The 24090-nt window shown below is 43.0% G+C and overlaps 2 protein-coding genes across 3 annotated transcripts; one reads left to right on the forward strand and one right to left on the reverse strand.

The window, feature by feature from the left end:
- Nucleotides 1-5831: 5831 nt before the first annotated feature.
- LOC142954915 (bone morphogenetic protein 7-like) lies at nucleotides 5832-16254 on the reverse strand. The gene is made up of 7 exons (XM_076096271.1): nucleotides 15762-16254; nucleotides 11467-11656; nucleotides 7877-8025; nucleotides 7383-7589; nucleotides 7190-7263; nucleotides 6976-7086; nucleotides 5832-6885 (listed from the first exon to the last, which is right to left on the reverse strand). Exons 1-7 carry the CDS (start codon nucleotides 16165-16167, stop codon nucleotides 6736-6738), a joined length of 1287 nt encoding a protein of 428 aa, XP_075952386.1. The 5' UTR covers nucleotides 16168-16254; the 3' UTR covers nucleotides 5832-6735.
- Nucleotides 16255-18046: 1792 nt separating this feature from the next.
- rae1 (ribonucleic acid export 1) lies at nucleotides 18047-22483 on the forward strand. Of its 2 annotated transcripts, XM_076095631.1 has the most exons (13): nucleotides 18047-18159; nucleotides 18743-18861; nucleotides 18951-19055; nucleotides 19204-19296; nucleotides 19392-19478; nucleotides 19564-19650; nucleotides 19926-19997; nucleotides 20104-20211; nucleotides 20415-20521; nucleotides 20619-20694; nucleotides 21113-21307; nucleotides 21439-21524; nucleotides 22078-22483. In XM_076095631.1, coding segments are annotated over exons 2-13 (1107 nt in total). In that variant the 5' UTR covers nucleotides 18047-18159; nucleotides 18743-18771; the 3' UTR covers nucleotides 22079-22483. The 2 variants fall into 2 exon arrangements, with proteins under 2 accessions (XP_075951746.1, XP_075951745.1); XM_076095630.1 differs by lacking the exon at nucleotides 22078-22483 and having other exon boundaries at nucleotides 21439-21528.
- Nucleotides 22484-24090: the final 1607 nt, after the last annotated feature.

A 24090-nucleotide genomic window follows, 5' to 3' on the forward strand; every position in this document is an offset into this window, starting at 1 on the left:
ATGAAACATTATTCGTCTTCATACTGAGGTGAGAAAGAACATCAGAAAGAATCCACAACAAGTGAGGGCTATTTTCTATCACATTGCAGATGTGATAGCAGGATGTCTGTTCCCTCTTTTTTTTTTTGCTCATGCGTGTGTCCACTCTTTAGTCTAAAGCAAGGTTTCCCGCCCTCACTCTTCCAGGCAAAGCGCCAAAGCCATCAGGCAGTCGTACGCCTACCATCAGATGAGGAGTTGCACAGCAGTCTCATGTTCTAATTATACACCCAACAGCAGAGAGCTGTGGAGCGAAGGAGAGAGCGTGTGAATATGGAGAGAGGAAGAGGAGTGTGATTACAAATGGAAGAGAGGCTGAGAGTGCTACTCAGCGGCAAACACGGGGTGGGCAAGTTCAGATGAGAGAGAGAGAGAGAGAGAGAGAGAAGTAGAAGTAGAAGTAAGAGAGGGAGAGACATCAAATCTGTCTGAGAAAGGTTAACAAGACTGACTGACTGAGTAGAGTGGGAGTGTAAAATGTAAAGGCGAGTAGGAGGGGAGAGGGAGAGAGAGAGAGAGAGCAGGACAAGAGAAAGGGAGGAGAGCGTGTCTGATAGACAGTCTGTTGAGCTTGTCTGGTTGCTTGATCATTCTGCTGTTTTGTCTTTCCACCTGCAGCCTGGGAGGAGGACATGAGCCAGACAGGTGTGTGTTTGTGTGTGTGTGTGTGTGGGGAGAGTCTGTGAACATGGATGGACACGCACTGCGAAGATGAGTGGCACAGGGAGACGCATGGACGAAGGGATGGATGGATGGAGGAACGTGTAAGTAAGTCTCCAAGCTTCTCTGAACACCATGTTTATCTTGATTTATGTGGCATGTTCTTGTCTTTAAGTCCACCAAGAGAGCCAGTCGTGATCCATGGATTGGTTTCGCTCTGAGTGCGTGTTGATGGAACTCTTTGCGGTCTCTGGAGGTTATATTTGGTTGTATTGCGCTACAGCTCCATAGATAGAAACATCAAGCTGACTAAGTCACTGTATGCAAATAATCCCGTCCTCGGGCAGATTATCATTCTCATGATGGCACTGAACGCCGCTGTGTAAATATTTCATTTCCGTAGATTAGCGACCTGTGGTGAGCTGATCACCTCATAAGGTGATTCACGACGCACAGCGTTGCAGCGTTGGCCCGTTTTGGGTCACGATCTGATCGTACCTGTGTGTGTCGGTCATTGTGGGTAAGCAGCCCACACCTGGAGGCTCTTGGAATGAATTTACATTTTCACCGCATGCATTTAGCTGACAAATACTTATCTAAGGTGTGTGTATACTGCTGAGCACTCGCACAGGAATGTCAGTGTGAGGTTGTTGTCTGATCCCACACACACACACACACACACACGTAATAAAGAAAGAGCTCATATCAGAGACATGCCTGTCGGGCAGAGTGAAAGAGGTCCATTCAGCGGTGGTGCTCGGCTATGATGATTACATAATGCAGGGCATTGAGATGAGCTTTGCATTGACGGGCTGTAAAAGTCCTACACTGCTCTTTACTTGTTTTTGAATAGGTGAGAAACTGTGAACTGACTCACTATTGTGCGTATACATGTAAGGAGGATGATGGGCTCTCGATAGCTTGAGGTGTGGGCGATCACTTCAGTCCCAATGAGAAAGATACAGAGTTTAACATCCTGCACCTATTTATTCCCTGAACACAAACACTTCCATTGTTTCCAGGGGAATATGTCGCCATGAAAACTTAATTAAATGATATTAACAGTGTGATAAAATCGAACTTTACTCCGCCAACCTTGTACTTTGCATTGCTCTCCATACGCTCGTTCCTTTACAACCACACTGTGCAGTACAGTACTTTGGAGCCATAGTTTTGTTGGTGTCTATAGGGTATATTGACAGGCAATGAGTTCACCAGGTGGGTGCATTCAGAGGAGAGGGTGAAAAATCTGTCTTTTATCAAGATTTTTTAAAAAGAGAGATAAAGTGACAGAAACGGAGAGTCTGAATAGAGAACCTGATGTTTTTCTACAGCTTGACACCTTGTTCGCGAGGATATTAAGTGCACTGATATATGCTTCTTCGACTTTTCAGATCGTGACGACCTTGGACCTATATATCCGCAACGCCTGCCAAGAGACTGCAGTCCGATCACAACACCTCCTCAGGCCTTTGCAGGAGGACATGCAGTGCCAGTGTGAGTGACAGGCAGCGTGAGCCAATGAGCTTCACACCGAACCCAGCTCTAGTCCCAGACAGGGACAAACTCCCGCTCAAAAAGAGGGACCAAAGGCCGAGCTCACCATCGCAGCAGCAGTGTGATGCTGCGACATTCAAGGCGCCCTACCCTTACAAGAGCCACAGTGAGATTAAGACAAAGCACACTGGCCCTTTCCAGCCCGTACCGAGACGGGTTCCTGCACTGTACCAGCCCTGGATGCAGACTCACCCATCCACCAGGTCCAAACCTCACGACCTCTCTGCATTCAGGGATCACCGTGGCTGGGCAGAGTGGAGACAATTCAACCCCGTGCACCCTGGATGGGCCTTTCCTCACCACTATCAGCACCACAGCCACTTGTCTGGTACACCTGCACTCCACCTGGGCCATCCGCACATCCCCTCCAGATTCAGCCCCGTCTCCCTTGTCACTGAGGGTTTCCAAAGGGTGCGGGGAGGGTACAGCTGGGAGCAGCTCAAGACATTAAGGGACAAGAGTTTAGACACCGAGAGGCAGAGCAATGGAAGGAACAAAGGACCATATGTGAGGAGAAGAGACAGAAAAGTTGAGCATTTTCCCAGGGTTGAAAAAGCAAGTCCTCCGTCACTGCGCACATGCCTACCTCACTCTCCACACGAGGACCTCACACTGCAATATGATGTGTTGCACAAATCTGTTGTCAAACATCCCGCTTCTGGACATTCCCTCATACGAGTTTCCCCTGACCATAGCTCAAGCAAGAAATACACCTCCATGAAGGAGGACGCCTTGACATCGTCTGCTCTCCCATCTTCTGAGCAGGCTTCTTCCTCCTCTTCCTCTCCTAACCTTTTTCCCTGGCTGCTCCCTCACTTCGGGGCAGGCTCTCTGATCGAGCTCAGAGACGGCCGGCTGAGGAGGGTGGAGCACCTGCAGACGGAGGACTTCCTGCTGGGATCGTTGGCCTGTCCAGACCTGCGCCTGAGCTGCTGCACGGTGCAGAGCATCACCCCTTCAGCCTCCTCCTCCTCCATCTCGCGCCTCCTCATCCTGCTCCACGACCAGCAGTCCCAGGTGAAGGAAAATCCGTTTGTATTATGAACTAATCACAACAGGCACTTAACATGCATTATTTAAATGAATCTACCCAATGTTGCATTCGGATCATACTATTACATGTTAAAGGGCAAGGCTGGTGATATTCAATATTCTGAGTAAATACAATGGAAAGATTTTAAAATAAAAATAGTATTGTCTATTGAGCCAAAACTTGATGTCTCTCAGTCCTCTGCGCCATAGAGCTCCATCGTCCAAAAAATAGTAAGATGCATAAATTAGCCAAACTAAGTGACAATGAGCATACACTGTCCTGGTAGCATCAAATACCAGCACACCATTTGTAATAATACGCAGTTAAAAATAGTCCCCAACTGCACCACTAACTTCTGTTTCAGGAACGTTTCAGGAAATAGAGCAGCCTTTGGAAAAAATTGTCTTTCCCACACAGTGTATGGAAGAGGTTTCTCTGAAGTATTGTGTAAAAAAAACATCTGGCACGTCAGTTTAGGGTTTTGCTGACGGTAAAGAAAATATCTAGAATAAGCCTTATACTTTCAAACCCACTATGTGTAGATTTCTGACATTCTAAGTCTAAGGATTCTTTCATTTTTTCTACAAACAAAAACTTCTGTCATAAGACATAACATTTGACAAGTTCTATTATTATATCACACAAATAATAACAGAAATGTGACTCATCTGGCTTTAGTTTTTAAATATAATTACCAAAATAGATATTAACATTTAATCATTACTGCAGGACCTTGGCCTAACTTTGTGTTTGGCATGTGGTGAAATTATATTAACCACTCAGTTATATCTCAGGGGCATCAGTGTGAACTATGAAAATAGCTTATCACCAAACTGACAGTACATGCATTCATCAATGGTCTCTATTGAATCCATTGACTGCTTCAGATAAGTAGCCTACATAAAAAATAAAAAAAAAGATTCTCCAAACAGTAGCACCCCCTAGTGAACAAGTGTGTAAGCTGCATTTCTGTGTCTCATCTTCCTGTACGTATCTAACATCCTCCTCCAGGAGCTGGTGGACGTCTATGTGGAGTACCCGTTCTTTGTGCGAGGGGCTGGCTGGTCCTCCTGCAGCCCTCAGAGGACTGCCCGTCTCTGTGGCCTGCATTGCCGCCAGCTCAGTGTGGGAGACATCTGCCTGGCTCTCACCCCTGTCTCAGCCTCCCAGCCTCCACCGTCAGCCACCCTGGAGCCAAAAACCTCAACCGTTAAGTCAGAGGGAGGGTGTGAGTCCCTAAAGGCATCACCACCCCGGGACCCCCCAGGGCCAGTGCTGCCAGCAGGGGGGCAGAAGAAGACGGAGGCAGACGTGGTCCGCAGGAGACACTATTCTGCCCCTGAGTTGAGAGGTCCAGGGACTAACTGCATGTAGTGAGGAGGGCTGATGCTTCAAGGACACCGAAGCGTGTCGATCTCTTTTAAGCTCCGCTATACTCAGCCTGTATTTGCTATCTTTCTACCTCCCGAATCATATTTCTGTGCTTGACTGTCGTTTTTTCAATTGTACCGAAGGAGTAAAAGCTAAAGAGGAAAGATAAGATAAACTCTCAGGATTCCCCCAGAGGGTAAACCTATATTTGCTAATTTGTCAGGGTAAGTCAGGGATCAAACACTGACAATATAAGTTGAGTTAAACATTACAATTTCTGCAACGTCTCATGTGACGCTATGTGATTTATTTATTTTGGGAAGCTGTTTCAGTGGCAGTGAATTTGAAAAAGGTCTTCTAGGTTCAAACAATATTGTTTGGGTTCTACAGCGTGTTCAAAGCGTTCGTCTCATCTCAAGCACTTCTGACTAAATCAGCCCACGTTCCTTGAAAAGCAAAGACGAATACTCCCTCAGGTCTTTCACTGCTCAACATATCGTCTAAAGTTTTATCTTTTCTGCCTAAAGATTACGTAAGACTTCTTTATAATCATTAATGATGTTTTCATTCCGAATTATTGCATTTCCTTAATTCCTGTTTGAGAGTGAGCTTTCACATTGACAATCAACACCACTTTGATTGCATCACTAGGATTACGTTTTACGCTTCTACCTCTATTTTCTATTTAAGGTGACAGATACGTATGATCTGTTTTTAACGGCGTGGGCTGTGTTGTAATATGCTGCGTTGGAAGCGCTCAGCTTCTCAGTGAATGTCAGTGTGAATGCCTTTATTTGCCTGGTTGTTACAGTATATAGCTGTGTCAATGTCGTATGTCAGCACTGCAATGTGATTTTCTTCTGAGTGTACATAGCACTTATTTTGGCAAACGATTAAATTGTGCAAAGTTGAAATGCAAACCATGTGGGCTCAACTGTGATGTCCCAATTAGGGCAGACAGGGTGCTGTACATACAGATGGTGTCTGTACCTTGTGAAACAGTTTTCTCACCGTTTAATAAATATTTGTAAAGTTTCTGCATCATTTTCACACAAATGTCAAGAACCCATGAACACGTACAAAACATAAATTTACAAGCCAGAGGTGTGTTGAGTGATGCTGCAGGGAACATCATTGAGGCCAGATGAGGTAAAAACACACACCTGCTTCTTGTTTTACAGTTTCCTTTTATTAACTTTAACCTGACTGAATACAATTACAGCTTCCCTTTTGTCATGAGAAAGCAGCTGCAGTCGGGGCGAAGGTGCACACCCTGATGTCCTTCCATTGAAGATGAATCGCTGACATCTTGCAGATGTCACAGGCCCGGTGATGTCTGTCTGCACCAGGAAACTAGGTCCAGTCTCACACTGTTACGAACGGTCTCGCCTGCCGTTCTTCACTGCGCTCCTCTGCATCAGCAGCACACACGCGAGCTGCCAGATGTTATACACCTGACCTGGTCCAAGTGGCCTGCTGAACAACCAGTTCAGGAACAGCTGAAGTTTTTATTTTTTCCTCAACAGACACAAGTTCACCCTGCTGTTCCAATTCAACAGGAAGATGGTGATTTAAAGTTGTATGAGCTGTGGAATCCGTTACTATATGCACATTTCCACCCAGGCAGTACTTTATATTCTGACGCTTTATGGTCAGTGCCTGAATTCAAATACAGAGAGATATGAGTTGCACATTAAGGATAATCGTAACCTTTTAATTTCATGTTTCCAGCGCTGAATGTTTTCTTTGAGTCTCTGAAGTAACTCCACATTGCTTGGTGGCCTTCCAGTGCACTTTTTCTAGTCGAACTCGAGAGAAAGCAAAAGAAACGCCTTTGTTCAACCTTTCTCTGTTACCAATAGTTCTATTTGGTTTGTGGTAGTGGTTAATACTGCATCGGAGGCTCAGCTGCTGCTCATAAAAAACAGAACGCCAGATTATTTAAAGCTCGTTCTGTGGCGGGAGCTCCCTGGTGACCAGCCAGTCAATCATCTCTTGTCTCTGGTTCCTTCACTTTCGCCTCAGCGTCCCCCTCTAAAATTGCAGAACTCATGGCAGGGGGGGGTTTCGAGAGGTCAGTGGCAGCCACATGCTCTGACCACCATGTTGCGATACTTCTTGAGAATGACGTTGGAGCTGTCGTCAAAGTAGAGCACTGAGATGCCGTGGAGCTGCGTGGGGGCACAGCAGGGCTTGGGCACCGTGTCCGGGTTGATGAAGTGCACCTGTGGGCAGAAGAAGCATAAATTAATCCTCACAGGAAGTGGAGGTTGTAGTGAAAGTGCCTGTCATCATTGGGGCTGACTGGGACTTACCAGAGTTTGCACAATAGCGTGATTGGTGGCATTCATGTAGGAGTTGAGAGGGAAGGCGCATTCTCCCTCGCAGTAGTACGCTGCATAGCCCTCTGGTGCTATGATCCAGTCCTGCTCAGAGTAAAACCACCGGTAAATGCTAGTTAATTGTCACTTTAGGACATGTAATAAGGTGAAATTTTCTATAAAAATTAGATTAAAATTGTAATTATACCTGCCATCCCAAATCTCTGAAGCTGACATACAGCTCATGCTTTTTACATCCCTCTTTGGAGATTCCAAGGTTATCTGAGATGGAAAACATGCAAGTATGAGTACACACAAGTATCCAAGTACAAAAAGTATTAATGGCCAGTTTATCAGAGTCACTTAAACCATGATTAGTGAGATTTGAAGGGTTCGGGCACCTGTTGCAGCCTCCACTGCCTTTAGTGCATCTTGAACAGTCCTCTGGGGTTTGGAGCGGTTGGACTGGCGCCCCTTGTGGCCGTGGGCAGAGCGGATGCTGCGGAAACGCACCTCGTTGGCTTTGAAGAAGGCAACCATGAAGGGCTGCTTGTCCTGAGGTCCACTGCCCGTCACCAGCCCCACCAGTCTGGGGTTCCTTCTCTGACCTATAATGGGAGACCGGGTGAACAAAACTATTAAGAGAGTCAACCAACCACTGAAGATGACAATAACGCACATCTAAGTCTCTACTAAACAATTATTTGTTCATCCTAATATGACCACAAAACGACCAACTTGCACCCTGTAAGAAGCCCCTACAGACAATTACTGAATATGTGGTGGTCCTTTTCCCCACAGGATTAGAAAGCATTAAATCATCACTCCAGACAAAGACTGTAATTGTGCAATTGTTGCTGTTCCCCATGTGAGTTAATGTATGGCGGTGATTGACCGTGGCTGTCCTCCAGGACCAGGTGCAGGCCGAGGTTCTGCTTAGGGTTGACCAGCCAGAGGTTACTGGTGTCGGTCAGGTCAAAGACCAGCCAGCCCTCCTCTGCAGCCCACACTTCTCGCTGTTCCAGCAGCAAGAGCTGCACTTCACTGAGGAGAGGAGAGTATGTAATTTAATTCAAGGCATTTCAAGGTTGAAAGCATTGAGTGCCAAAACCCAGGTTTTCAATGGAGTATTGGAGTAATGGAGTATGTTCGGCTGCAGATGTAAATATTCTAAATTTTGCTTGGTTTGACAAAATGGCTGCTGTGATTTGTTACCCATCGTTTCTTTTTACGTTTCTGCAAATTCATTTTCATTCCTGAAATGAACTGAAAGCAACGGCTGTCTAAAAGTGTATGGTATGCATCGGGAAATCGTTGGCTGTCATGAAAGTTGCATCAAAATTTGTTTTTAATAAGCTAGAAAAAGCCAAACTACATGTGTGGTCCCGTAATTGTTAGAAAGTACTTGGACAACTTGTTTTATGTTGCTTTGGCAAAAGTACACCAGCACATTGGGTTTAAAATGAAACAACCACTTTGAGGTTAAAGTGGTAATTTTCAGCCTTGTATTTGAAGGTGTTTACCTCCATACTCTGGGAACAGTGTAGGAATTGTTACCCTCTTTCTCTATATTCCCCTAATTCTAGGACAATGCAGCAGGAAAATAATGTATAAAGACAGCCAAGAGGTTTATGGCCAAAAAGTGGAATGTTGTTGTTAAGCCAAGTCAGACACCTGACGTCAGTCCAACTGAGAATGTGTTTTGCTGACAAAGAAATTATTAATGAGGCTACGTAGTTAATGTCTGTAGGCTGCGAATGAACCAAATATAAAACATGATAACTTTGATTAAGTTTACATTGTCCAATGACACTGTGTCACCTAAAACTGGTCAATTAGATAAAAATGGGGGCATTCCAACCGTGTTTATCAGATGTGGATTTAAACAACTTCAAACTAAAGCTGAGAGACATCTATTAAACCTAATAGTCATTGTTTCAATTTAAATCAAATATGTGCTGAAGCACAGAGCCAACACAACAACAAAATGTAAAGGTATCCATTATATTTGTGACTGGACATTTTTCGTCGTGAATTGAATCAGCCAAAATTCTTCAAATGTTAAATTAAAACAACGAATTAAAAATATTTTGAGTGCAAGATTAAAGAAGATTTGTCTTGTCGTTTCAGCCTCAAAACGATGTCTATAGCGAACTAAAGTTCCAGGGTGAGTCTCCTTCATAAAGCATAATGTGAATCATCTATCCACCCACAACCACCAGCCATTATCAAAGCAGCACTTTCTTCACATCCCAGAAGAAATCTCCTATACTGATACGTGCCGTCTTAAGGGCAGATTTCACAGACAATGGCTGTGTTTGCAGACTGAGTTTCAGACCCTCAGGCAGACGTCTGCCTGTAGTCCTGCCGGCTGCTCGTCTGTGTGGATTGGTCTTTGTGTGTCTGTGAATGACAATGGTGTTGCCTTTAACACCGCCGTCAGCCCCGCTGTCACCGGTGAAGGACTTTAAATCTACTGCCGCCAGCACATGATTCCTATAGCTTTGATTTGTGAGAAAGAATGAAATGTGTGGGGTCAAGGTATTCTAGAGTCGGATAATTTGTCGTGTTGTTATCCAATTTCAGAAGTGGTTTGAAAACAGTGTGAGAGTACAGAGGGTGGCAGGCTGAACGACACAACAGAGCTACAGACAGTCAGACAGACAGAAACATGGAGGAATGATGAGAGTGGATGTCTTGAGGGTGGAGAGTATTATTTGCGGTTGGAGCTGCGTGTTATAAATGCATGTCTCCTGGGGACTGTCCCGTTCTGACTGCGTGAGAGTAAACTCGCTCTGGAGAGAATAATTGTGTTTCTGTAATTGACACTAATGTCTGTGTAAACAGCTTCGGTGCTGACACTAACATCAGCAGAAATAACCTGTGGGGAAATGCAGAGAGACACGGCCAAAGCAGACAGCTGAGTGCACATACAGCAGCCTAACAACCAGCCAGAACAGGAAAACACACAGTAGCACGAGGTGTTTGTCTGAACTCAACCACACTATTCATGCCATGTCACTAGCATAAGAGGATAATCATGTGTACCAGTGAAACAAGCTTTGATGACTTCATTTGAAAAATGCTTTAAAGGGTCAGTTCACCCAAATAAAAATTAAAAAAACATGCGGGTTTGGCTTTATATCTGGGTTTTGATTTGCTCCAATACAACAGAGGATAATTGAATTACATTGGTGGTGCTCACAGTACTGAAAAATTACATTTAAAATATTCACCAGCAGCATGTCTTCGGAACGGTTTCTACTGTAGAAATAGTCACTATGTAAACTGTTGACAATTATCCGGTAACAAGGACACTGTTTGTGAAAAGTCACATTTTTAGCTATGCTAGCGGCGTGGCTCTAGGGATAGCAATAGACACTTGGGTTCAGACTGAAATATCTCAACGGTTGGATTGGATTGCCATAAAATAATTATAGATTTCCCCCTTAAATGGATTGCAACAACTTTTTCTCTACTGCAATTATCACGTCAGTTTTTTTTATCTGTCCAATATTTTGGTTTACGACCAAATACCTGCAAAGACAAGTGCTAAATAGTGAATGTCATCATGCTAACATGCCTAGCTAAGAAGGTGAACATGGTAAACATTCTACGTTCTAAACGTCTGTTAGCCATGACATTGTGAGAATGTTGCTGACATTAGCTGACATTTAGCTCGTAGTAATGCTAGTGTAGCTGTAGAACTGTTTAAATGTTACTTTCCTATACTGAGAGTGCCACAAATGTAATTACGTTCACCTTTTTTCTATTGTGGTGGCAGAAATCAGACAGATATCTCAACACCCTGACAAACAGGGACGACTAGAGGTAAGTGAGGAAATACTATATAAGTAATTTGAGTGAAGCGATCCTACATCTAGTGGTGGAAAGTAAATTTGGGGTACTTGTACTTTACTTGCGTATTTCTGTTTACTTCATACTTCTACTTCACTACATCTCAGAGGCAAATAGTGTAATTTTTACTCACTACATTTATCTGACAGCTGCAGTTACCAGTTATTTAAAATTAAAATTAAAATTAAAATTAAAATTAAAATTAAAATTAAAATTAAAATTAAAATTAAAATTAAAATTAAAATTAAAATTAAAATTAAAATTAATTAAAAATTAAAATTAAATTAAAAATTAAAAAAATTAAATTATTTTGCTGATTCAGATAAACACTACAAAATAGAATCAATAAATAAATTACCCTGGTCTTTACTTTTGGTACTTTAAGTTACCAAAATATTATGCCAATACTAGTATACTTTTACTTGAGTAAGGTTTTAAATGCAGGACTTTTACTTGTGACAGAGTATTTCTACACTGCGGTTTTACTACTTATACTTCAGTCAAAGATGTACTTTAACGAATGCGAAACACTACTGAGGAGATCAAGCTACATATGACAAAGGATAAAGCAAATCGAGGGTAAGCAGCAGTAATTCCTGTGAAATGTTGTAAAGAAAGCATCCGTACCTGTTTGGAGGCTCCTGCAGGACCTGGTACACACTGACTCTGAATGTCTCGTTCTCATTACGTTCCTGGATGAAATCTTTATAAATCCTGAACTCTGCTGCTGTGACAACTTGGCCCTCAGGAATACGAGAAAGGTCGAACCGAAATTGTCTTCTGTGTTGCTGGTGCGAAAGATCCAGATCCTGATCGACTATCGGAAAGAAAAAAAGAAAGAAAGCAATAGAGGTGATTGATCAACATTTGATTGATGTGCTTCATCAAAATGCTCCATTTATAATCCACCAGATAATGATACCATTCTAAGAAGTGATTTATTGTTGTCCGCATCAGCTGACACACACACACACACACACACAGTGAAATAATACTTCTGCATGGGAAAGTTTGTACATCTGAGGGAAAGGCAAACCACTGTTAGTATGGTGAGCCAGTCGGTGGTTGCATATCTGTCAAAACTGTTGCAAAATCAAACGTTGCTCTGATGTGTGTCACTCTGCCCACATCTCGGAAGCACTGGGTCAGAAATAGGGAAAATCCTGCTGTGAAGCGATTGATCTAAACATCACTAAAGTCTGCCATACGTGCCAATATATGTGGGGGGGGGAAATAACACACTCGGGGCTCAGTATGGCTCCCTGTTTAAATTGCACACATGTGCTGACCACAAGAAAAGGCCCGTTAAAGCACTGCCCGGAAAACCGCAGCTGCCAGTGTGCTTTTACAAACACACTCACATAAAGTATAGAAAGACACACAAATGCATGTGTGACTTAGCTACCAGAGTCTGTACCACCCACCCCTGATCATTTTGCCATGTATCGCTGTGTATGTGAGGGTAGAGGATAAAGTAAAGCAGCAGTCGCTGATGGCACTGTGGGGTTTCCGACCCGCCCTGAGCCAGCTGAAGCTCTCCAACTCTCAGACTTTCCAGAGGAACGGTGGTCAGAAAGACCCCGAAAGCTTCCTGAAGCTTTTCCAGTGTCGTGTTTTTACAGCGTTAGCCAATGTGTTTGTCCTTGGAAAGAGCAGCGGAGGTCTCTGGTGAAGGTGTGCAGAGCGGAGCAGCGATTAGTCACCTTAAACACATCCTGCCCACTGGCGTACACCATGACATCATCATGACGTCAGCCTGATGGTCCACTATTGTTTCAGTCCACTGACAACCAAACACACAGCACCTCAACACTAGAAACAGAAACTTTTTTTTTCACAAAAGAGCACACACGCACGCACACACACACACACACTGACTCAAAGTCTTCTAAAAACAATTCTAACGACACAGAAACACACACGTTGATCGTTAAGAGCAGTGCATTCTGAGCCCTGCTAGTCATTTGTTTGACCGCAATTAAATGCTGGAAAGGGAACGAGGGGTGTTTTTATGAAAGCAATAATTGCTTGTAAGGACTTGGTGTGTTTATGTTAGGGACCATTAGCTGCAGAGATCAGGCCTCAGATATGCAAACTTCCCTCTGGGAGGCATTTCAACACTTCAGATTACTCCTGACACTGCGGGGCCACACAGCCACGAAGCTATCATTGACCTGTGGCAAATTTATAGTAAATGTTTTTTTTTTACCCATCAGCATGGGTGGTTTAAAGATGTATCACCACGTCTGCATAAAAATAAAACTCCAAAAATGACTAAAATATAACCTTTGTGGATAATAATACACTTCAGACATTATTTAGTCATTCTCAGTAAAGCTCAGGCTTTAATTTTAAACAGCTTGAAGTTAGTTGTAAACCTTTTACTCAAGTGAACATTTTTCGCCCTTTCAAATCCATGAATGTCTGCATGCGCTGACAAGTTTGACAACATTTCTTAAGCTGTTTCCTTCCAGATTATTAAAACCACCAAAAAGCCCTTTGCTGAACAAATATTTCACGTATGCATACATTTCTATCCTACAGAATGTAGCAGCATGTATGCTGATTGACGACAAACCAAATCTACTGTAAGTATTTCTGAACAAGGTTTAAAAAGACAGACGTGGGCTTGAAGAGTCTCGTCAGAGAGGAATTATTCTGCACACGATGTATAAATAATGAGACGGTTAATGCGATTTTCTGGTGGGGTAAAAGAAATTCTTAGTATGATCTCCTTAGGCTTCTTACAGATCAGCTTAACAGGACAAACACATTTCTTCTCGCTTGCTCTCAAAAACACAATACACCTTCTGTTCTCCAGCGACACGGCCATTCCTCCAGCTGTTAGTAGAGCATTTTGTACCCTTTCTATTTTCATTAAAGCCAGTGACATTTCTGGTCATCAGGCCTTTTCCCATGCACTGCAGCTGTGTTGAGGTCAATGCAAAAAAAAAAAAAAAAAGCCCATACTGAACACGGTCGATACGACGAGCACGAGAGCAGCGAGCAGAACTGCAACAACTGATAAGATTCAGTGTTAAGTCAGTCTTCTGCACTACATTTGATGTATTTCTTTATAAATAAATGTACAAAGAGGGACCACAAATGTGCAGTGCAATAGCAGCTGCCTTGTGTAATGTTGCATGACAATGAGACGAATGCTTCCTGCTGGTGTTTCTGAAGTATGACCTGTGGTTTGGCATTCTAACAGAAGTAAACACATGCAGCCATGTATGTGTATCAACATGTGTGCAGTGATGCAATATACTGTGTGCGTGCATAGACTCTTTAATATGACTACACAAGCCCTTAAATACAGTTTAACAAATAAAAAAGAGGGGTTGTACCTTTCACTTTAACTTTCCTTAATCCTTTCCTTCTTCCATAATTCATTTCATACTGAGAAGATGAGAATTGTCTAAAGTATTATTCTATGCATTGTCCACCTGCAGGATGTACCTGGGTGCACTGGGAGAAGGGGCTGGGCAGCTCTACAGCAGCTCTCCCTCACACTGGAAGTTGTGGTCTTTGGAAGGGAAATACCATAATCCAGTTCAGTCTTGAAGCGATCATCCAGGGACCACCAAGATAGAGTCACTGCAGCACTTTGTGAGAGCCCCAGCTAAAAACTCTGCCAATCATCAGCACAGGAGGAGGCCGTGGTGGGCTGGAGAGAGAAATAATGCACACTCATTGTGTCCGTTCTTTCCTCCTTCCTCTTTATAATCAACCCCCTCAGATGTGGAACCACAGAAGTCTGCTATGAGTTTTCAGAAACAATGTTTCCAGATCTCATTAGCTAAAGACCGTCAGTTAAAAGTTCATGACTGAGGACACAAATTGTTGTGTTTTTTTAAAGCCTCCAAATGTTTTGTATTAACTACACATTTATGTGCAGAAAAATAAGTCTAAATGGCTCTTCAGTCTAAAGGCTTCAGTTCAATCTCAATGGCATACAAACAGACAGAATGGGTTAAAGGTTTCTTGGAGCTGTATCTCAGATAAAAGAAAACTTCATCTGTTCAGGTTGACCTATAACCCTCCTCCTGAGGTCAAAGGGGGGCATAAAGGAGACACAGGTTGGTTTTGGGTGTAACCACATCCGGATAAGAGCCACAGGCACCATGCCGTCTGCTGCCTCGCCATAGTGATATCAGAGCCGCTGTAGGATCTCCAAGGGGAACAAAGGAAGGATTTGCCTTTAATAAATTCAATAATGTCTGCGTGAGCCTGTGACCCGTGTGATTTGCGCCCTCCAAACAAACACACACACACAGGAATACAGGAATGCAGTGCACACCACATAAGCACCTGCACTATCAGGGATTACTACAGCAATAACATGTGATGCAGTTAGTATCTTGATCTATCTTGACTCTCACTCCCTAGAGGTTCAGAAATGCCCGTCCAATTCCTGGTCATGCGAAACAAAGCTATGCTAAAGCCCCCCCACCAAAGCTTTGAAGGGATTTTGGTGAAATCGGATACAGGCATGTTGTCATAACATTTACAGCTCGGAATGCATAATGCCTGATCTCAAGTAAAGAAAGTGACCTAAAAGCCACAATGTCAGAAACACACTTCCTCAACTAATGCACTCTCTGGTGGCAGAATATCTCACAACAAAATGGAAAGCATTTTAAATCTTGGATTCAATCAGATAACAGGGATGAAACTTGAACCCCTGGACAACATAATAAGTCGTCATTGATTTGGACATTTTGCAAAGAATACTTCCATAGGCTTATAAGCTTATAATTAAAAAATTAAGAAACATGTTCATGAAACATTATCATAGTAGACAAAGTCTCTCTAGTAACGTTTAGTAAAGCAGACTTTAAAACATATGAACACAAATATAGAATGTTATGTTCGAATTAAAAACAAGACACTGTCCATTTAAAGTCAGATTGTAAACTTACCGAGATTGACAAAACTCATCACCGTGTCTGCGTCATATAGGAAGCGGCTGTCCTGTGGGGTCACCATGGGGGAGACCTGGGTCGGTAAAACGGGCTTGTAGTAGGAGTATCCTGGCAGCTCTGCGTCTGTAGAGATGGTGTTATAGAGGTCCAGCATGAACATCGGGGCAGCGTTGTATTTGGTGTGGACGTGCGGCCGCGGACGATGCGGCAGCCCCAGGATGGAGAGGATCTCCCGCTGCATCTCCCTGCGCTCTTGGCTCCGCAGCCGCCGCTGGATGAAGCTGGAGCGCACCTCGTTGTCCACCGAGAAGTTGGAGAAGGCGACTTGCGTGGCCGACACGCAGTAACCCCATGACTGGAGGATTGTTATCGTCACCAGGGCGCTTGTCACAATTTTTCCCATTTTTACGCGCGGCTATAGTCGAAAGTCAGGATAATACTTTGGATGCGCTTCCTACATACACACTTCCCCTATTAAGAGTAAAACACACTGTCCTTTATCAACTCAAAAGAGCGTGCCCTCATCATCTGTTGTTGCGCGCTGTCTTGGTCGTGCGCTCCTCTTGATGGGAATTTGGGAATGGATTTTATCGAGGCGCTGTTTCAGGGGAGGGGCAGAAGGGGTTTAGAGTGGGATAAACCAATACTGGAAAGATTGGGAGAGTTTGTGGGGGTGAGTCAATGAGGGGTAATAGCTCAGTGTCCTATCATGAAGTGCACTGCTCTATCTTGGTAATAAGATAGTGTGTGGACCTTTCAAACAAAGTGTCCAATCACTGCGTACTTTGTTTGGACATGATTGTTTGACCACTGATGAAAGTGGACCTTTTTTTGCCTTCTAGGCAGTAGCCTGGCAGCCATGAACCCATGGTTCATCTACATCGAATTATTTTCAAATCCCATTCTCCATAATTTGTACATGTATTGTCACAGTGCCTCAACGCTGTGAACGTGGAATTACTTTAACACTTGGTGAAAAAAACGCTTAATGATCAGTCCAAAGGTAAAGAGGTAAAATCCTTTAATCCCTCCTTCAACGCAGACACCTTTGAACTCAAGCAATAAACTCAGGCCCACCCTAATTGTTGAGGAGTTTGAGTGATCAGCAGTACAGGCACATGAAGAGACATGCCAATAGCCCCAATGACTTACTACAACAATGTGTAAAGCACTCTGTGACTCCTTTAATAGAGAGTTAATGGGGGTGGGGGTGGACAATGAATGACAAAGCAAGAATCCTACACTAAATACAGATGTGTGCTTTACCGAGTTACTGAGACAGCGGTGGCTGGATCAGAACATACAATTGGAAGTTAATGTGTCATACAGCCACAGAGTAAAGTGACCTTTTACTAACCCATACAAGAACTAAAATCACACAACCAAATTTCCACTTGCACCATTCAACAGCCACTTGAGATGTTTTATTTTCTCCTAGCAGAAGTCACTTTATGACTCATCCCTATACACTCTTTTAACGAGAAGATTCCTCCCTTTCCACTACAAACATCTGTAAACATTACTAGTAGTAACCATTTAAGACGGTGCAATTCTGTTTTGCTTAAGGACTGTTAATGCGTGCCTACTGGTCCTCTAATTGACAGTATATCCACGTCATCATCCCAGATCCCACGCATTACAACTGGCAAAATTTGAATATAAAAAGAAAACAGGCTTGGTTAAAGTGTTGGACAGTACAAACGTACATAGTATCATTATATAATTAAGTAAAATGTTGAGGTACTTTATAGTACCTATTTGATGCTACTTCTAGTTCACTATATTTCAGTTGGCAATATTGTACATTTCACTCCACTACTCACCTGAAAACTGTCACAAATCATATTTATTGTATGTACAGTCATTTTGATATATTTCTCGTATTAATCTTTCTTTCAAGTTTAGAGTCAAATTCCTGTGTACAATGCACACTTGGGCGAAAAATGTGATTCTGATTGTGGTTGGCATTCCACTAGTATTGTACACATAGACATATTTTACTACTATGAGGGTGCATTTTTGTGGCAGGCAGATGAGGTTCACACTTGAACTACTGGGACTCGGGCTTATCGGTTAGGAACGATGGTAACCTGGCCTTCACTTCTTTTCCACCTGATCTGAGATAAACTAGCTTTTGACGAGATACATACCGAAAAATCGTCAGTTTATACCACACAGATCTGAGTTACTTTAGTTATACTTTCCATCAACGTGACTTGCTTTCATGCACTGCCTCCAAGCGTTTTGCTCGTGATATTGCATGTTTTCGTTTTACCAGGTCCGTTACGTCATCAAACTGCGACATACCGAGGAACAAGCGCCACATTGTTTGATGCGCCAAATTATTTGGGCATTTCCAGCGTTACGGCACATTTATCTATAGTACACATTTGGGGTGAGTATATCCATGTGGTCGTGAGACTTATTTGCAGATAATAATGTGTTACACTGGAAAGTTTGTCTTAATCCACTAACGTTACATTAATGTTAGCTACCCTGCTACCGCAACTGATTTAGATAACGGTAGCTAGCGTTGAAATATCACGTTGTTTTCTTACTGAAATAGAGAATGTTAAAGTTACATACGCTCAAACGTATTGTATACACCATACACGGTCAAACTGCCCATATGTTCTCACGTTAACAAGCTAGCTGGTGTTAGCATTTGGAGCTAGCAATGGTAACTGATGTAGCTAACGTGAGTTAGCGTCAACATTAGCATCGTCTTGCCAAGTGGCAACTGTTTTGGTTTGTTTCCTGATATCTAACCTTAATCTTTTTTTCGATTAATTTGATAACTGAGTGTTATGAGAAAGGTCGGTAGCTAAAGTAATGTACAGTATGTGCTTGCTTACACGCCCTTTTTAAGATGCAACGCTACATGCAGTGTGCGTGAGCTAATGCTACTTGTTACCTGATGATATTGATGACAGTCTGCTATTGTGTAAATTACACCGTGCCTCTGTCTTCTCTCTCAGGCGTACAGTACGAATAACCTTAATGTACTATGAGTTTATTTGGGACAACCTCCGGGTTTGGAACAGCAGGGGCAGGAGTCTTTGGAACCGCAACAACAGACAGCCATAACCCCATGAAGGTAAACCAGCAGACTACAGGACATCAGCATTTTATATACTCTTATGATGGTTCTCTGAAAACTGTTTTTATTTGTTTATGTTCCTACAGGATGTTGAAGTGACTTCACCTCCAGATGACAGCATCAGCTGTCTGGCGTTCAGCCCCCCCACCATGCCGGGGAACTTCCTCATAGGAGGATCCTGGGCCAACGATGTGAGTTATTTATTCAATGATAATAATGGTGTCGGTTTAATTGATATTATTCACCAGGCTTGTCTTCCATGAAGGACTACTTCTGCACCAGATAATGAGTATCATATGGTTAAACACAGTCTATGTATGTGGTATCATCTGACCGTAGGTCCGGTGCTGGGAGGTTCAGGACAATGGGCAGACTGTCCCCAAAGCCCAACAGATGCACACAGGTCCAGTGCTGGATGTATGCTGGAGTGACGTAAGTCTCATCATACGAAGTAGCTAAAGCCCCGGAGTAGATGCTGTCTGCTGGGCCGTGGAATCATTTATGATGCGCGTTTCTTTTTTTACCAGGATGGGAGTAAAGTCTTCACTGCTTCCTGTGACAAAACAGCCAAGATGTGGGATCTTAACAGCAATCAAGCTATGCAGATTGCACAGGTTGGATGAGAGTAAACAAATTGACTATGTAGTCATAATAATGAAGCAGAATCATCTTACACTTCTTCACCGTTTCTCCTCCCAGCATGACGGTCCGATCAAAGCAATCCACTGGATAAAAGCCCCGAACTACAGCTGTATCATGACCGGCAGTTGGGACAAAACACTGAAGGTACTACAGCACACAGAACATTTCAACACATCTTGGTTCTTTGCATTTAGGATCCCAAGAATATCTGAAAAATACGATTGGCCATTCTGCTTCCAGTTTTATGGTAATCTTAATTTCAGTCACCTCTGGACCATCAGCATTTTATCAATCTGCGATGGCAACTATTGAGACTTTTTTGTTGATGCATTTGTGTAGACACTTAAATGTAACCATGCTAATCACTTATCAGAGCTAATCAGATAGTTGGCATATCTACATTTTGTTTTTCTCTTCAGTTCTGGGACACCCGCTCTCCCAATCCCATGATGTCTCTGCAGATGCCAGAGAGATGCTACTGTGCAGATGTTGTACGTGGTTTATGAGGATAATGACAAACATTGTAATACTTGGTGAGTAGATAATTAAATATGTGACTTTGTGTGTTGTTTTTTTCACCTCCCTGGTTATATGTAGGTGTACCCCATGGCTGTGGTTGCCACAGCGGATAGAGGCCTGATAGTGTACCAGCTGGAGAACCAGCCCTCTGAGTTTCGCAGAATAGATTCTCCTCTCAAACATCAGGTGAATTATTCTCCTCCATGGAATATTTTCTCAATGTCTTTTCTTAATTGTGTATACATCGAGCCACTTTATCTGGTAGTTTTATGTACAGCCGGATTATCTTTATTTTACTTAATGCTAGATATAATGTCAAACTTAAGATAGGTATGAATGAAAAGGAGCTATCTTTTGATCCAATGCACATTTCTGCCCTGGTCCCGCAGCACCGCTGTGTTGCCATATTCAAGGACAAGCAGAACAAGCCCACTGGCTTTGCACTGGGAAGCATTGAGGGCAGAGTGGCCATCCACTATATCAACCCTCCAAACCCGTGAGTGTCTAAAACAATCAATACGTTAAGACACTGCTATCACTGTCAAAGGCCTGAAGCAAAACATGACATGAATGTGTTCCCTGATCCCATTCAGAGCCAAAGACAACTTCACCTTTAAGTGTCACAGGTCGAATGGAACCAACACAACCACTCCACAGGACATCTATGCTGTAAGTTGTTCACAGTTTCTAAAACAGTGTTTACATTGTGAAAGGATTGTATCTTTTGTGCTCTTAAATGAGATTGTATTAACACATTCTGTTGGAACATAGACACATTCTACCAGGTTGTGGACTTTATTGTCAACAGTTTTGATACAAATTCTTATAATAGACCTTTTTGCACAACAGACATTCTGAACTAAGGACAATAGTGATAAATACCTTGTAACGGATGAACCTAAAAATGATTGCAAATGCAAATGATTGCATTTGTCACATCCACTGATTTTTAATGCAATGTGGTTGACACCCACTTTGCTGGACAGCCTGTGTATCTTTTCACAGACTCATTGCACAAAATAGTCACACTAACCAAACTAGTTTAAATGTTTCATCATGTCTCACCCCCCCCCCCCCCCCCAATCAGGTGAATGCCATCTCCTTCCATCCTGTCCACGGCACGCTGGCTACTGTGGGCTCAGACGGGCGCTTCAGCTTTTGGGACAAAGACGCCCGCACCAAGTTGAAGACCTCGGAGCAGCTCGACCAGCCTATTACAGCTTGCTGCTTCAACAGCAACGGCAACATCTTTGCATACGCCTCCAGTTACGACTGGTCAAAGGTAGATGTTAAATATTTACAATTGTGGTGAGCAGGTGTTTGTAGTTCAACTACAATAGTAGAAAACTGTGGCATGCACCTCATGCTGGCCTTCTCTCTTTGTAATATTGTGCTCTCATCTGAATTCGTCAGGGACACGAGTACTACAACCCCCAGAAAAAGAACTACATCTTCTTGAGGAACGCTGCCGAGGAGCTGAAGCCTCGGAACAAGAAATGGTGAGAGAAGCGCAGCCACTGTCTGTAAACCTGGAGACCGCGGTCGCTGTATTGGGGCTGCCACACTTGACTCGCATTGGGGCCTTCAAGGCACCCCGTGATCCCTGGCATGGATAACGTGGGCTCGAGTCCGATGTCTGTACTGCCATGTAATACCACAAGTAGCCATTTAGTATGGGAATGGTACTGTACTGACCTGAGTGAGGTCATTTTGAAGGCTTCTGTAGTTTGTGCTGTAAAGCTGCACTTGTACAGTCAGGAATTTTTAGAGAATTTAGCTTGTTAGCACTAAGGCATGGCAGTGTTTTCAATGACTCAAAGAGGTATTTAATGATTATTTATGTAATTATGGAGATAACAGTGAAATGATTCAAGAAACATTGAACACAGGCTAGCAATGATTAACAATAAGTCAACTGCACTGGTTGATTTTTGTCTGCTGAAGTGTGACACTGTTTATTCTGTGCAAAAAGGGGACACAGTGAACAAATTCTTCTTGAAAAAATCAAGAAGAATGTTCTTTGTGACTGACGGCTCCCTCCTGTCTTTTTAGATTCGTCGTGCCAAGTCGCATCTCTTGTGAAGAAATGCGGAAGCCCTGCTGCTTAAGTGTGTGTGCGCTCGAGACTGACTCCTTCCTTTTGGCAAACACCTGGACCAATGCCGTGGTGCTGCTGCGTTCTGTACATGGACCAATCAGAGGGGCCTACCCAACCTGGCGTTGATGACAGCTACGTGACAATTTGTCGTAGGGGTCATCATAGAAAGGGAGGACTTTGTTTGGCATTCATTTTGACGCTTCATATTTTTTATGTGTCCAGCTCCTCTTCTTTTTTCTGTTTTTTTTTTTTTTTTACAGCTGTCCAAAGACTTTTCATTCTCTTATGATTTGCTGTTACTCTGTGGTTTAGCTCCGTGACTAAAACTGGGATGTAAAATAAATAACCAAGTGCATACTATTAGATTCGAACGTGTTTATTCCACCCTGAGGGAGTAGGTTAAATATTAACCTACTGTGTTTGGTGTTTTACGGGTGTGTTAGTGATTCACAGAACTGTGTTGTGCATGCCAACCCTTTAACCACTCTCTGGTGTTTCAGCTGTAAATCTCTCTATGATGTAGGTCTCACACATGTTGGTGTCTTTACATTGGAATTATCACAACATCAAAAATGATAAACTTTGGACATCTGTATCACAATGACCCCTCCTGTCTGCTTGTTTTAACCCAAATTGACCAGCAGGTGGAGCACTTTGTCCTTCAGTGTCTTAACTGCAACAGTTACCTGTGGGGAAAGTCAAAGAGCTGAGGTTAGAGAGCAAAGCAGGACAAATGAGATCAAAGCAGTTCAGTGGGGTTCTTCATCCAGGTTAAGTCCTTTTGGCGAGGATACATGGCTGGAAATGGGGGTAATTTACCAAGAGGATATGAATGAGGTAGCATGGGCCGCTACAAAGGCCATGTGTGAAAAGTGAACCAGTTCATAGAGGAGACGGTGTGAATCAAATGCCTTTTTATTGAGGTCATTAGTGTGTCACCTAACTGTTAACTTGACCCTTGGTACTTAGCAGTGGAACTCCAAGGCACCAGGAGCGGGAAGATATGCCGCTGCCACAGTTCACCGGCTCCTCTCAGCTTTTCAAGGGGTGACACTAGTACCACACCTCTACACCACTGTGTCCTGTGCTGTACCAAGTTTATTTTACCTGATTGAGTTTTTTTTGGACAGTCAGGCAATTAGAAAGCTTTTACTGTTGGATTGACCTGTTGCCATGGACCCTTTGGATCGGCCCTTTTGTCCAAAGAGGTCATCAGTGTTTCTACGCAGCATGTAGAGATGTGTTGAAAGCATCAATGGCACTGGAAAAATAAGAGCTTTGAGTTCCAGTGCACATGTTTCCAGTGCTTTTTTTCTTTCTTTGCAGAATGTGCCCGTCATTTGCTTTTATTATAGGGTAGTAAGAGGTGGCCTGTTATGACTGGTCCAATGAAGTAGTCATATTGTACATTAACCAGTTCAACGAAAGGACACACCGCTATGTCTACCTGTCGGGCTAAATAAAAATGTCCTCTCCAAAAGGGATTAAGGAAAAATCAAATGAATTAATATTCCGTGGCATGTTGTACTGTACCACTATTCCGGACTCTAATTTAAAGAAGATATAAAAAAAGAATATTGTAAAAGTAAACCGTGATTTCCCATGATGGGACACTTTTTAAAGGGAAGCTTACAGGCCCAGCATAAACGGGTGTTTTAGTTGAAGTGGCGTGGTATCCACTGTTCTTTTGTTTATAACTGCATCGCATAATTCATGTATTTTTGCGTCCTGTTCAGGGTGTATGCGCCATGTCACAATTATAACGTGAAGTCGCAGCAAAAGCATAATAATCATACTGTAATGGCTGCTTTTTTTTAAAGTTTGAAAAAGGTAAAATAGGTCAGAAGCCGAGGCAATTACTTCCTCATTACAGTAGTACAGTGTACCATGTGGCAGAGCCGCGCTTTCTGCCGTACAGTTCGGGCTTTTCTTTGTGTCGTAAAGGACAAAAGCAGGTGCAGCTCAGC

Source organism: Anarhichas minor, unplaced genomic scaffold, assembly GCF_050575085.1.
Source record: "Anarhichas minor isolate MPS153535 unplaced genomic scaffold, ASM5057508v1 ptg000021l, whole genome shotgun sequence".
Classification (NCBI taxonomy): Eukaryota; Metazoa; Chordata; class Actinopteri; order Perciformes; family Anarhichadidae; genus Anarhichas; species Anarhichas minor.

Bases quoted from the DNA above. Each gene is read 5' to 3' on its own strand.
- rae1 (XM_076095630.1), top strand. From the start codon at position 18,772: ATGAGTTTATTTGGGACAACCTCCGGGTTTGGAACAGCAGGGGCAGGA. The intron at 18,862-18,950 runs GTAAACCAGCAG...ATGTTCCTACAG, and splicing joins ACAGCCATAACCCCATGAAG to GATGTTGAAGTGACTTCACC. The intron at 19,651-19,925 runs GTACTACAGCAC...TTTTCTCTTCAG, and splicing joins GTTGGGACAAAACACTGAAG to TTCTGGGACACCCGCTCTCC.
- LOC142954915 (XM_076096271.1), bottom strand. From the start codon at position 16,167: ATGGGAAAAATTGTGACAAGCGCCCTGGTGACGATAACAATCCTCCAG. The intron at 8,026-11,466 runs GTACGGATGCTT...TCCTCTCCTCAG, and splicing joins CTGCAGGAGCCTCCAAACAG to TGAAGTGCAGCTCTTGCTGC. The intron at 6,886-6,975 runs GTAAGTCCCAGT...TTCTGCCCACAG, and splicing joins ACGCTATTGTGCAAACTCTG to GTGCACTTCATCAACCCGGA.